At 33.8% G+C, this 13,101-nt stretch overlaps 2 protein-coding genes across 2 annotated transcripts; one reads left to right on the forward strand and one right to left on the reverse strand.

Moving 5' to 3' along the window:
- The first annotated feature begins 1,760 nt into the window (after positions 1 to 1,760).
- LOC133336725 (dimethyladenosine transferase 2, mitochondrial) lies at positions 1,761 to 7,112 on the forward strand. Its single transcript, XM_061545006.1, has 6 exons — positions 1,761 to 1,813; positions 5,442 to 5,935; positions 6,001 to 6,140; positions 6,204 to 6,365; positions 6,469 to 6,623; positions 6,680 to 7,112. Exons 1-6 carry the CDS (start codon positions 1,761 to 1,763, stop codon positions 7,110 to 7,112), a joined length of 1,437 nt encoding a protein of 478 aa, XP_061400990.1.
- Positions 7,113 to 7,244: 132 nt separating this feature from the next.
- Positions 7,245 to 8,555, reverse strand: LOC133336723 (uncharacterized). Its single transcript, XM_061545003.1, has 3 exons — positions 8,433 to 8,555; positions 7,691 to 7,787; positions 7,245 to 7,624 (listed from the first exon to the last, which is right to left on the reverse strand). Exons 1-3 carry the CDS (start codon positions 8,553 to 8,555, stop codon positions 7,245 to 7,247), a joined length of 600 nt encoding a protein of 199 aa, XP_061400987.1.
- Positions 8,556 to 13,101: the final 4,546 nt, after the last annotated feature.

Here is a 13,101-nt window from a genome sequence, read left to right on the forward strand (position 1 = left end):
AGTTCTTGAAAAATATTCTTTAAAAAAATCCACGCCTTGTGGTAGTCCTTGAAAAATATTCTTTAAAAAAATCCACGCCTTGTGTGAGTCTTTGAAAAAATATTCTGTAAAAACCCACGCCTTCTTTAGCCCTTGAGACAATACTTAACCCTTATATAGTCCTCGTCTTTTGTCAAGCTTAAACAAATATTTAAAAAAGTGATCTTTGACCCACTGTGCATTGCCTTTTACACCAAATTGTGCAGCAGTCAGTCGGAGGACAAATGTCTTTTGATGGCAAAATCTTGTTTTCGTTATTGTCGTCGATTTGTTGTTGTTGTTGCCGTCGTAGACGTCGTCGTTTTGCTGTTAGTAGTAGTCACAGTTGTCGTCTGAATCTGTTTTTTTATTCTCCTTTTCTGTAGTTTTATTTTGTACAAAAATAATCATGTTTCTGTTGCCTAAAGCAGAAATAATATGCAAACAGTATTTTAGGCAATATACGTACCCGGACCGCTAACTCTTTCAACGTCCTGCCTAGACTTTGACAATGCCTTGCAGGCCAATGGAGGCAGCAACAGCAGCCTCAGCTTCTTTTTTTGTAGTTACAGCAAAAGCAAACAAATAATTTGACAAAAATACTCACACATACACAAATATTTCATTTTTCTTTAGTGATAAATTTGTGTGCGTCCTTCCCTCCACATCCTTTTCAACTTAGGAGAAATGCTGTTTATCTGTCTGTCTTTCTGCATGTCTTCATGATGGAAAATGCACGTGTGATAATGTTGTTCACTAGTGAGGCAATTGTCGCTTGGTGTCTGTCAGTCACTTGGTTTTTGTTTGTTTTCTATATTTCGTATGTTTTTCTTTACCATGGGGAGTTGTCATTTTTTTGCGTGTCCCACTGTCTGTCGTGGTGTCAAGCAGCTATGGAGTCATTTTTGTTGAATAATATTGAAATATTTTTCTACTTGATTTTGTTTCAGTCACTATTTGTAATGATACGAGGGTGGTGTAATGGTAAAATAGAATAACATCAAGAACGGAAAATTATTTAAAAAATGTAGAGGCTTGAAAAAAATTCTCAGAGATAGAACCAAATCAAGTACCAGCGGAATTAAAAACACCGTCGAATGTTAGGAATTTTCCCTTGGCGTTTATTTATTACTGTCGGAATCGCTTCTAACGACGGTCAAGGTACCATTAGTCACTATAAGCGATATGAAATAAAGAATAAACATTTATTCGAGACTTTTCGATATCGTCGTTCTGTCTGATATGCCATCGACTGTTCCAACTATCTTTCGACACACCTTCTTCATAAACATTTTCTTCCATTTTTCCTAACTTTTTTTTACGTATCATCTAAATCTGATTTACCTATATTAGCTTTCTGTATTTTTTTTCTGTCACTCATCTTGATTTCACCCAAAAAAAAAATTCTGACTCACAAATATTATTACTACATTTCTATATCAACATGTTTCTACAATTTCCAATTTTTTTTTCCTTTGCCCTGCATTTGCTGTCAGAATTTTTTCCCCGTTCGGATGGATAGATGGTGTCAACAATTTGTCATATGTTCAATTGGGAGGCTCATTCAATTTGGATTTTTGTAGGAATTCAGTTTTTTTTTGTTTTTTGTCTCTTCTTCCTGCAACGAGCGACAGCTGCTACTGGTGTGACATGTAATCGAGCGTTTTTGTTGTTGTAAAACTTATGTAGTTTTTTCGGTTTTTGTTTTTACTCGACAAATATCTGAGCAAATTATTTGCACTATGGCATCATCATCACATCATGCCCATCGTTACCATATTCATACCGCTTTCAAGTGCCTTAATGTGAAAATTCTTGAAATTATTGAAAAATTTTGATTGTTGTTTTGTTTTTCTTTTTGGTTTGGTTTAATGCTGATGATTCGTTTTATAGGACATTGACTTTTTGGCATAATTTTTTTAAATTGTTGAAAGTTTTTTTTTTTGCGGCATGTTCCTCACATGTGTTGAAATGTTGCAGCTAGCATATACCCGCTACTTCGTCAGCGAATGTGGGAAGTATTTAAAACCCAATACCAACCAATATTAACACTTTTAAAACCGTTTAGTACCAATGTTCTCTTATAGTACTCAACCCAACACACAAATTCTGACCGCAAAATAAATCAAGCACTATACAAAATTTGGTGTCATTTAGTTAAATTTCCAAATTTCAAATATAGCTTCACCCAAATCCAAATTAAGTACCAGTTAGTAAACATAAATATATAAATTGTCATAACTTCCTACATTAACATACGAATTTCCAACACTTCCCACATACCCCAATCTTAATTTCAAATTTCAGGATTCTATCGGTTCACCTAAATCCAATTTGTTTCAAATTTAGTGCCATTTAATACACATAGGTACAAATTTGCATTACTACCTACATCATGCAATCCAATGAAAATCTTATTACTCAATTTCAAGATTTCAGCTCTATCGGTTAACTTTTAATCCAAACTGTGCCAAATCTAGTGCCATTTAGTACACACATTTCCAAAACTTCCTACATACCCCATTCGAACCCCCCAACAGTGATCCTAACCACCATTTGGTACCATTTAGTAAACATTATTACGAATGTCCAAAACTTTCTACATAGCCCAATACTACACCCCGACAGTGATCCTAACTTCAAATTTCAAGATTCTAGCTCTATCGGTTTACTCAAATCCACATTTGGTACTATTTTGAAACTGTAACCCAAACTGTAACCCTAACTCCAAATTTCAGGATTCCAGCTGTATTGGTGCACCAAAAATTTAAATTGTACAAAATTTAGTACACATTTGTACGAATTTTTAAAACTTCCTACATACCCCAATCCTACACCCCCACAATGATCCTAAATCCAAGTTTCAAGATACCAATTCTATCGGTTCGCCCACAATTCAAACTGTACAAAATTTAGTACAAAGTAATACAAAATTTCAACACTTCCTACATACCCCGGTCCTACACCCCCACAGTGATGCTAAATCCATGTTTTAGGATTCAAACTCTATCAGTTCACTCACAATTCAAATTGTACCAAATTTAGTACACAGTAGTACTAATTCCCAAACTTCTTGCATACCCCAATCCTACCCCCACACTGATCCTAAATCCAAGTTTCAGGATTCCAACTCTATCGGTTCACCCACTATTTAAATTGTACCAAATTTAGTACACATTAGTACAAATTTTTAAAGCTCCCTACATATCTCAATCTTAAACCTCAACAATGATCCTGACTCCAAATTTCATGATTCTAGCTCAATTGGTTCACCTAAAATTCAAATTGTACCAAATTTAGTACCATTTAGTACGAATTTCAAAAACTTCCAACTTAACCCAAACCAACACCCCCACAGTGCTCTAAAATCTAAATTTCAGGATTCCAACTCTATCGGTTCACCCACAATTCAAATTGTACCAAATTTAGTACACAGTGGTACGAATTTCCACAACTTCCTACTTAACTCAAACCAACACCCCCACAGTGATCCTAAATCCAAGTTTCAGGATTCCAACTCTATCGGTTCACCCACAATTTAAATTGTACCAAATTTAGTACACATTAGTACAAATTTTTAAAGCTCCCTACATATCTCAATCTTAAACCTCAACTATGATCCTGACTCCAAATTTCATGATTCTAGCTCAATTGGTTCACCTAAAATTCAAATTGTACCAAATTTAGTACCATTTAGTACGAATTTCAAAAACTTCCAACTTAACCCAAACCAACACCCCCACAGTGCTCTAAAATCTAAATTTCAGGATTCCAACTCTATCGGTTCACCCACAATTCAAATTGTACCAAATTTAGTACACAGTGGTACGAATTTCCAAAACTTCCTACTTAACTCAAACCAACACCCCCACAGTGATCCTAAATCCAAGTTTCAGGATTCCAATTCCATCGGTTCACCCACAAATTAAATTGTACCAAATTTAGTACACATTAGTACAAATTTTTAGAACTCCCTACATATCTCAATCTTACACCTCAACAATGATCCTGTCTCCAAATTTCATGATTCTAGCTCAATTTGTTCACCTAAAATTCAAATTGTACCAAATTTAGTACCATTTAGTACCCATAAGTAATAATGTCTTAAACTGAGTCCTGACCCCAATCCTACACCCCTACAGTGATCCTGACTCCAAATTTTATTGTTCCCGCTCTATCGGTTCACCCAAATCCAAATTGTACCAATTATAGTACGATTTAGTACTTTTCGTACACATAAGTAACAAATTTCCAAAACTACGTACATATCACAATCCTATACTCCGACGGTAATGTTACTTTCAATTTTCAGGATTCTAGCTCCATTTGTACCTCCAAATCAAATTTGTACCAAATATAGTACCATATAGTACTTTTCGTACACATGAGTACACGGTTTCAAAACCATCTCCTTATATCGACCCTACTTCCCAACCCTAATTCGCATTCCAAATTTCAAGCTTTTAGCTCTATCCGTTCTCATGCTACAAAATTGTACCAAATTTAGTACATTTTCGTACATTTCGGATAGTTGTAGTTCGAATTTCCAAAAACCTTTGGTACATCTATCCTACACTCCATCAGTGACCCTCAATCCAAATTTCAGAGTTCTAGCTCTACTGGTTCGCCAAATACAAATGATATCATATTTAGTACTTTTCTTCCAGTTCTAGTACGAATTTCCAAAAACCCAGCCTTATCTGTCACAATTGGACCAAGAGTGACACTCACCAAAAATTTTAAGATTCTAGCTTCAGCCGTTTCGTCTGGGCGTTGGTGAATCTTTAAATCAGTCAGTCAATCACTTTACTCCGAAAATATTCCATTTTCAAAATAAAAATAATTTGATGATAATTTGTTTGTTTGTTTACATTTTTCTGTCAAATGAGTTGGGCAACAACAAATTTCCATGTGGTTGTTGTATCGTTTTTTGTACAACAACATTTGCTGTTACCTTTTATTATTTCAACTGTTAACGATCTGTAAAACTCTATTTAACCGCTCTCCAACGTTCGTTTTGTTGTGGTCCTTAGCGATTTATTATTATTGTTATTATTATTATGTTGGGCAGCCTAGTTCCCGTATCCGACCGATATATTCTCGTTCTATTTCTCGAAAACATATAGTTTCTTATATTTATTCTGCATTTCTATTTTGTGACATTCTTCCATGTCTCTTTCTAAACAAAGAGTTGATAACGCCATTATGCATCATCCTCATTCGTAAACAATACCTCTCGCTATATTGTTTCGATTTTGATTTTTATTAGACATTCTCTGCCGTCTCTCCGTATTCGTAGCATGTGCAACGTATTAAAATTAGACCGGTAGGAGATTTGGCTCAACGCACGAATTGAGCTTGGAATTGAATAGACTGAAATAACAACCAAATCAACATAAAGTAAATATGTCACTCTCAAACAGAATCTTGAAAACAATCAATATACAATGGCAACTGCAGCGCTTTTACGCAACCAAGACTGATCTAAAGACATTTGGCCAGAAGAAGCAACATTATGGTAACCTATTTCCGGACAAGTTACTGAGTAAAAAACAAAAGACTCCCGCCCTAATGTATTTGGCCAATAATAAGGCGGCAACGGCGGTGGATGAACTTCTAGATCCATACTTAAAGCAGAGTCCATGCGACACCATTTTGGAAATAAATCCAGGAATTGGTTTATTTACACGTAAATTACTCGATCGAGAGGATACGTTTAGGAAAATTTTACTTATGGAATCGATGGATTTCTTCATGGATAATCTGCAAGAAATGCATTCCCTGTATCCGGATAAGGTGAAAGTGAAACATTGCGATTTCACGAATATTTGGAAACTTGTCTATCAAGATAAAATGGATAATGGCACCAGAGTGGAGGAGGTTCTGAGAGATATTCCGCGAAAGGCATATAATGAAGGTAGGACGAGGAATACAGCTTTCTATTAAAAAATCCATTTTCATTTATTGGTCTTTGTGTTTCAGATTGCAATATGCTGATGTTTGGTGCCATCGGTTCATATCAATTCTTCAAACATCTCATTAACTCGATTGTTTTCCAAAATAGCTATCTAAGCATGGGCCGAGCAGAGATGTATTTTATATTGCCACCGCCACTATATTTGGTTAGTTAAATGGTTAGCAAATGTTGTTGTAATTGTCCATAAAATCTGTTTAATTAATTTTAGCATTTAACCTGCACAAATGACATTGGCTATATGATATATAGATCGACCACAATACTATTTCAAATATTTTTCGAGTATAAATTTATAGCGTATCTGCCACGAGATGATTTCCTGCCGCAACAAACAGAATACAATACATCGAAGGGCAGTAAACTGAGAAGGGTATGTATGTATAGGATGAAAATAATTTATTCTATATTGCTTCTTTCTGTATACTCCTATTGACAAAATATTTCAATACAATTCATGTTTATATTCCTTATAGGTTCGTTCTATAAATCCCGAGCATCTCTATCTTGTTAAAGTCGTACCGAGGAGAAATATATTTGATTTTGTTGCAGCAGAAGATTTGCCTGCTCTTTGGTACTTTATAAAACAGAATTGTGTTAGTCGACGCAATCGTATTATACCAAATTTAGAGTAAGCCACCACAACTAACGTTAAAAAATCGAAAAAATAATTTTGATTTCTTACAGGAAATGGATACCCGGCTGTGGTCCTAGACTCATTGTAAATAAACGCCAAACAGAAGTCTCAACATTGTTATATCCGGATGAGGATATTAGTAAATTGCCGAAATATTCAACACCCTGCAAGACAATTAGTAATCGTGATTATTATCCAAATATCAACATATACACGCAGTTTGGTGATCTTACGCCTGGTCAATTTCTAACATTATATTCAATGTTCCGTAAATGGCCAGAATATGAGGAAAGTTCTTTCTTGGCCTCGTTTGAAAACAATATGTTAAAAATGGAAGCATCAGCCGAAGATTCAGTAGATGGCTTGGCCGAAGAAGATGATGATGATGGATCAACCGAGTTAAGATCCCTTAAAGATGCCCCATTGGAGCCGGCCTCACTACAAAAGCCCAAAAGAAATCGCATTAAGGATAAAGAGTCATGAACTTGTTTTTATTGAAGTGTTACAAAAATGGTTGATTTCTTATAGTTGTTATTTAGTATATATTTGATGTTTTTTAATTGTAAATTTGTATTGTCAAAATTGATAAAAAAAATAAATTTTTGCTATGCTACTTTATTTTCGATTTGGACATGTGCCTTGTATTGCTCTTTTAGAGCCACGAGCACAGATTTCAGCCTTGCTAAGATCATATGGAGATGGCGTTTCCATACCGAATCTACTTGCTAAAGACACAAACGGTATAACACAATCAATATGCATCGTTTTTGGATCAACGCCAAGTACATAGTTTAAATGAGAACTTGGACAGGGTCCAGGTTTGCCCAATTCATAGCACACTTTTTGTATTTGTATTTGGCCATCGACTTGGCAGGCGTTTGGGATACATTCAGGTATTATGTTGTTGTTGCCAAGCACTAAAATTTGATTTGGTGGACATGGGCCTTGTCGAAAAGCGGGAAAACAACCATCACTTTCAGGATAATAGAGAGCGGCTGAAACGAGGCAATTGCAAATGAATTATGAAACACATTAGGCATTTGGGAGTAATCATTACTTACCAGGAGCACAATCGCAAACCCAATCGTCTTTTTGATCACCGGGATATAATAGTTCATGGGCTTTACATCTTGAGGGTATATAAATTGGCGTGCGACCCTTAAAGAAATAAAAAAAAAACAATTTATGAATAGGGGTTAGGTATTTGAACTCTATTTAATAAACAATTCAAATATTTTCTGATGCTTGTGTAGATATGGTTTAAAAATATTTATAACAAATTCCAAAATGTTAATTTAAATATTTTATTTTGCAGTGTCATTCATTATTGAAAAGTTGTCGAATAACTTATAATCCCGAATAACAGAGATAATAACGTTAAAAAGATGAAAAATAATTAATAACAAAATAATTATTGTTCGTTCCCCGATAATTTCGATTATCAGTTAATTGAGAGGCTACTGTATTTGGGTTCACCGATTTCGAGTATTCCGATATTCGAGTAAAATATTGATTGCAAAATTTAATATTTGTGCAAATGTTCATAACTATAGTCTGGTACTTTAAATCAGATAAACAAGTATCTATAAATAAATTCGCGACATGCTGAATTTTATTCAAAATAAGGCAAAATATTAAATCAATGCTTAAATTACGCAATATTTACAATTTTGTGACTTTTTTCAACTCAATCTTCGAGTTTTTGTTTTCATAATTAATATTTCAATGTTACCCACACAAATACACACGTATTGGCATTAATATTTTCCCGTTTTTAAGTCTGGCTTATTTTCTTTAACTCACATTTAGATTAGCTTTCGCTTTATCTTGATCCACACCTTCCGGGAAGCCTACTTGACCCAGGACCAGCTGTAGGCCAATCATCAAACACAACCCTCCGAACAATAAATAATTAAATCTGGACATATCTCTAATACAAGCTGTTTCACACCGCTCACTACCCGAATGTATTACAACCGATGTATGAAAGCAATCGCTGATAACTAAATTGAACTGTTTAACAGTTTATCAGTCAGTTAGTCGACCAGCGGGGAGGTACCGCTGCTTTGATGAAGAAGAGACAAAAATCAATCTCTCACAATCCATTGTTGTTGGCCTATGTCTGCAAAAACACAATATTGTTTTTTTTTTTAATTTTTCTAAATCCGGTTTTTGTTTTGGCGGACTACAAAACAAAATCACAACAAGTGAAAATTCAAAAAAAGTGTACAGTAGTGACAAATAGTTTTCATGCAATATTAACTATTGTTGATATGTTAATATACTAAATATTAGCTTACATATTGAGACAAATTTATATATGTTAGAAACTTATCAGAGTCCTGTACCTGTCACAAAGTCAACACTTGGATGTGGATTTTTTTAAATATTGCTTAAAAGACGTAGAAAAATAATGTTTCTATTTTTTAACCATATTTTTCACGGCATATTTTTAGGCTTAGTTTTTTGAAATATCTTTTTTAAGGTTTATCCCAGGCGTAGATTTTCAAAATAATTTTCGAGGTCTATTTTTAGGCAAAAACTTTGAAAATATTTTTCAATAGTTATCATAGGAGTACATTTTTCAAAATATTTTTTAGGGTATATCCTTAAACTCCTTGTACATTAGAACTTTTTACCGGGTTAACCTACTTCATGAGGATTTATTTGACATATATGCAAAGGAATTGACAATTGAAACCCACTGGGTTAACGAAATCCGGTTAAATGTAAACGTACTATTAGGCGTAGAACATTAATGTATTGGGACATAATGTATATACAAAGAAAATTCTGTGCTACTGGACACATGTTGGGCGTAGATTTCGAAGGAGAATTTTCTCATATAAATTTTGAAAGCTTAATGTTGTCAAAAGTAAAATTATGAAAAAATTGGAATCATATGTCTGCGAAATGGAGACAAAGGTTTATGAAGGGTAAAAATATATATGGTCTGTTCCCGTACTGCAAGAAATTTGTTATCGTAGTAAAAAGTAGTAGATTCTTCTGGCCCAATTGCATTAAGCCTTTATTTTATCTATGTTGAATTTTTTAGTTATAGCCATTGGATTCAACAGTATTGCTTTAAATACCAGCAATGATTTTTTTTAGAATATAGTGTAAAAAGTAGTTTAGAATATAACAGAACAGGATAGGGGGAAGGTTCACAGACAAAAGAACAAATTTTACGAAACGAGGTTGAGAATCATCCGGCAAAACTTTCTATTCAAAAAAGAAGGTAGTTGTTCCTGAGGAAAACCCCGAATTCAACAAGATACTAACTTTGCTCTTGGGGAGAAAAAAACACACACAATTTTCTAGGAGAAAAATTTGTTTATCTTGCAGAATAAATAATCTCAAAGAAATCTCAAATATAGGGGGAAGGTTCACAGACAAAAGAACAAATTTTACGAAACGAGGTTGAGAATCATCGAGCAAAACTTTCTATTCAAAAAAGAAGGTAGTTGTTCCTGAGGAAACCCCTGAATTCAACAAGATACTAACTTTGCTCTTGGGGAGAAAAAAACACACACAATTTTCTAGGAGACAAATTTGTTTACCTTGCAGAATAAATAATCTCAAAGAAAAAGTTGACAATTTTCTTGCAAGTTGCATTTTCCAGACCACAATCCTCAATGAATGACGGAGTAAGAACATCAGTGCACTTTACAGTTTGAACAACTGAAATTAATTCGTTGCATTTGCGACAGACATAAATCCGGTTCACAGTATGCTTGTCCAAAAATATGCTCAATCCACTATATGTACATTTCTTTTTTTCAAATGGCGAAAGTATTTACTACGATAACAAATTTTTCTTTATATCTGAAATAGATGACGAATATAAATTCAGTCCACAATTGCGGAAACGGTGCTCTGCTCAAGTTACTATAAGGGATATAAAATCGAAAATGGACCTATGGGCATACTTGCAGCATTTTTTAACCAAAATGTGCTGGCTGCCCTGAACATAGTTTTATTTCCCGAAGAAGTCCATTTTAGCTTGCAGGCGACGATGAAATTCATTTGTGCGACTTTTCTTAGAGAACATAGAAAGTTATGAATTATTAAATGTAATATCAAATGATTGTAATTTTTTTTTTTATTTAATTCGAATTTACCCTAATTGTAGAATGTCCCTACAAAATTTCAAGTGAAAATCACAAGAACTCTTGATGATATAGCCGATCTATTGTGTCAGCATCAAGTGACGGCAAGAATGATTCTCAAACTTTAAAGGCATTTTTCTCGAAGCAGTGTTTTACGAATGGCGGGCACGATAACTCAAAAACTAATAATCCAATCGGTTCCAAATTTTGACACGTTTCTCTGGGAGTGTATAGCTCTCGCATGAACTAGGATAAAGCCAATTGGTGAAGATCTTCCTTATTTTTTAACTTTGTTAATTGTTGCGCGAAGTCAATAATCCTAGTTCATACGAGAGCCAGGTATGTACTCTTTCTAACACCGTTTGAATTTTCGGATTCCGATGTTCCAGTGAGGATGATAACTCCTGCCATCAAAATATTAAAATAAGAACTTTTCTTAAATTACCAAAAACAACAACAAAACAACAACAACCAAATTTTTGGAATGTTCCCGTACAGCAAGAATCTACTCGATTTTACTATTTTCTTCGATATCACAAAGAAAAATTCGTTATCGTGGTAAAAAGTAGTAGATTCTTGCAGTACGGGAACAGACCATTTGTAAATTATTTGCCTTCCTTTTTAAATCTTCAAATATATATGTGCATAGTTACAAACCTTAACAAGCATTGGTATTCATTTACCAGCCCATTTAAAATCTTAAAAATAAAAAAATCGGGAATGGGAGGGGGGGTTTCCCTTAAGATGAGTGCAGTAGTGTTACTGAGATGCTCCAAATGACATTAACAACTTTTTTTTATTTCTGTCGAACTAATGGTAGTTAAGGCAAGATCCGATTATGTTATTACGCTAACTGCATCTCTTGATTCTAGCGTCATTAATTTTAAACAACCCACGAAACACTACACTGTACTAAATAGCTCGATTGGTCCGTTCCCGTAATGCAAGAATCTACTACTTTTTACTACGATAACGAATTTTCCTTTATGATACGAAGAAAATGTAAAATCGAGTGATTTTGCACCCAAAAATCCAGTAAAAAGAGAGCTATTTAGTACAGTGTAGTGTTTCGTGGGTTGTTTAAAACAGTTCAACAATAACATAACGGATCTTGCCTTAACTACCATTAGTTCGACAGAAATAAAAAAAAGTTGTTAATGTCATTTGGAGCATCTCAGTAACACTACTGCACTCATCTTAAGGGAAACCCCCCCTCCCATTCCCGATTTTTTTATTTTTAAGATTTTAAATGGGCTGGTAAATGAATACCAATGCTTGTTAAGGTTTGGTAACAATTGTTACCAAATGTTGTCTGCTTACCCAAAAATCCAGTAAAAGAGAGTGAAGTGAGAGAGCAAGTTTGACAGTTCAACAACAACAACAAACTTACTGGAGTTTACTGAAAGAATTTTATGCAGTAAGATTTTGCAAACTCAGCCATTTTTGGACCAGCTTTTTTATGTCCAAACACAAAAATTATTCAAAACATTTTTTTAATTTGCAAAGTTCAATTAGAAGTTAAGTTGTATACAAATTACAGAAAATGGAAGAAAATTCGTAAGTAATGCAAAGTTTCATTAAATTAGAAAATAAGTCCTTATATATTTTTAGCAAGTTCCAGATAGAGGGCAATGTATTGATGCAGAAAGCTTAAATGTTCCCGGGGAACATACCAAATCAAATTTTCATTTATTGTTCATGTTATTTTTAATATTAAATGCAATACAAATAATTGTGTCTTTGTTTGTTTATTTTTGGCGCAAATCAAATGTTTTCTTGAATCAGCTGTTTATTTGCTAAATCTTACTAAATGTTGTCTGTTTACTTTTCTCAGTATTATCTCAAAAGAGCGTAAAATAGGCTTACTCTCTGAACTAGAACTTACTGAATAAATGTTACTGGAAAAGTAACCAGACACACCTAATGTTGCAACTGTTCTCATTAAATGGACCACCGGGTGCACATAGATTAACTCCACTTTTTGAAAAAAATATTAAATTTACGTAACAAAGTTCTTGGAATAGTTATAACTTCATATACTTAATTTAACTTTTTAGATGCTACATTATATAGTTGAATTCGTATCATTAAATATATTTAAAAAAACATCATATTTCATCGAATTTCTCCGATATGTGCACTGAGCGGCTGAAATGATTCTCATTTAAGAGAATAGCGAAAATACGTATTTAGAGAAATAAAAAAAAATGTGTTTATCAAATTCCAATAAAAAATTGAGTTACAATCTTATTTTTTTTAAATTCGTGGTAATAACCGTGGTACAATAATACAAGGTAGGGCAGTTTAAGGTGAATAACAAAAAAGCAACTTCTGCCAAAAATAAAATAAATATACGCAACAAG

Source organism: Musca vetustissima, unplaced genomic scaffold, assembly GCF_032173495.1.
Source record: "Musca vetustissima isolate MV318-11 ecotype Yass unplaced genomic scaffold, APGP_CSIRO_Mvet_v1 utg8492, whole genome shotgun sequence".
NCBI lineage: Eukaryota > Metazoa > Arthropoda > Insecta > Diptera > Muscidae > Musca > Musca vetustissima.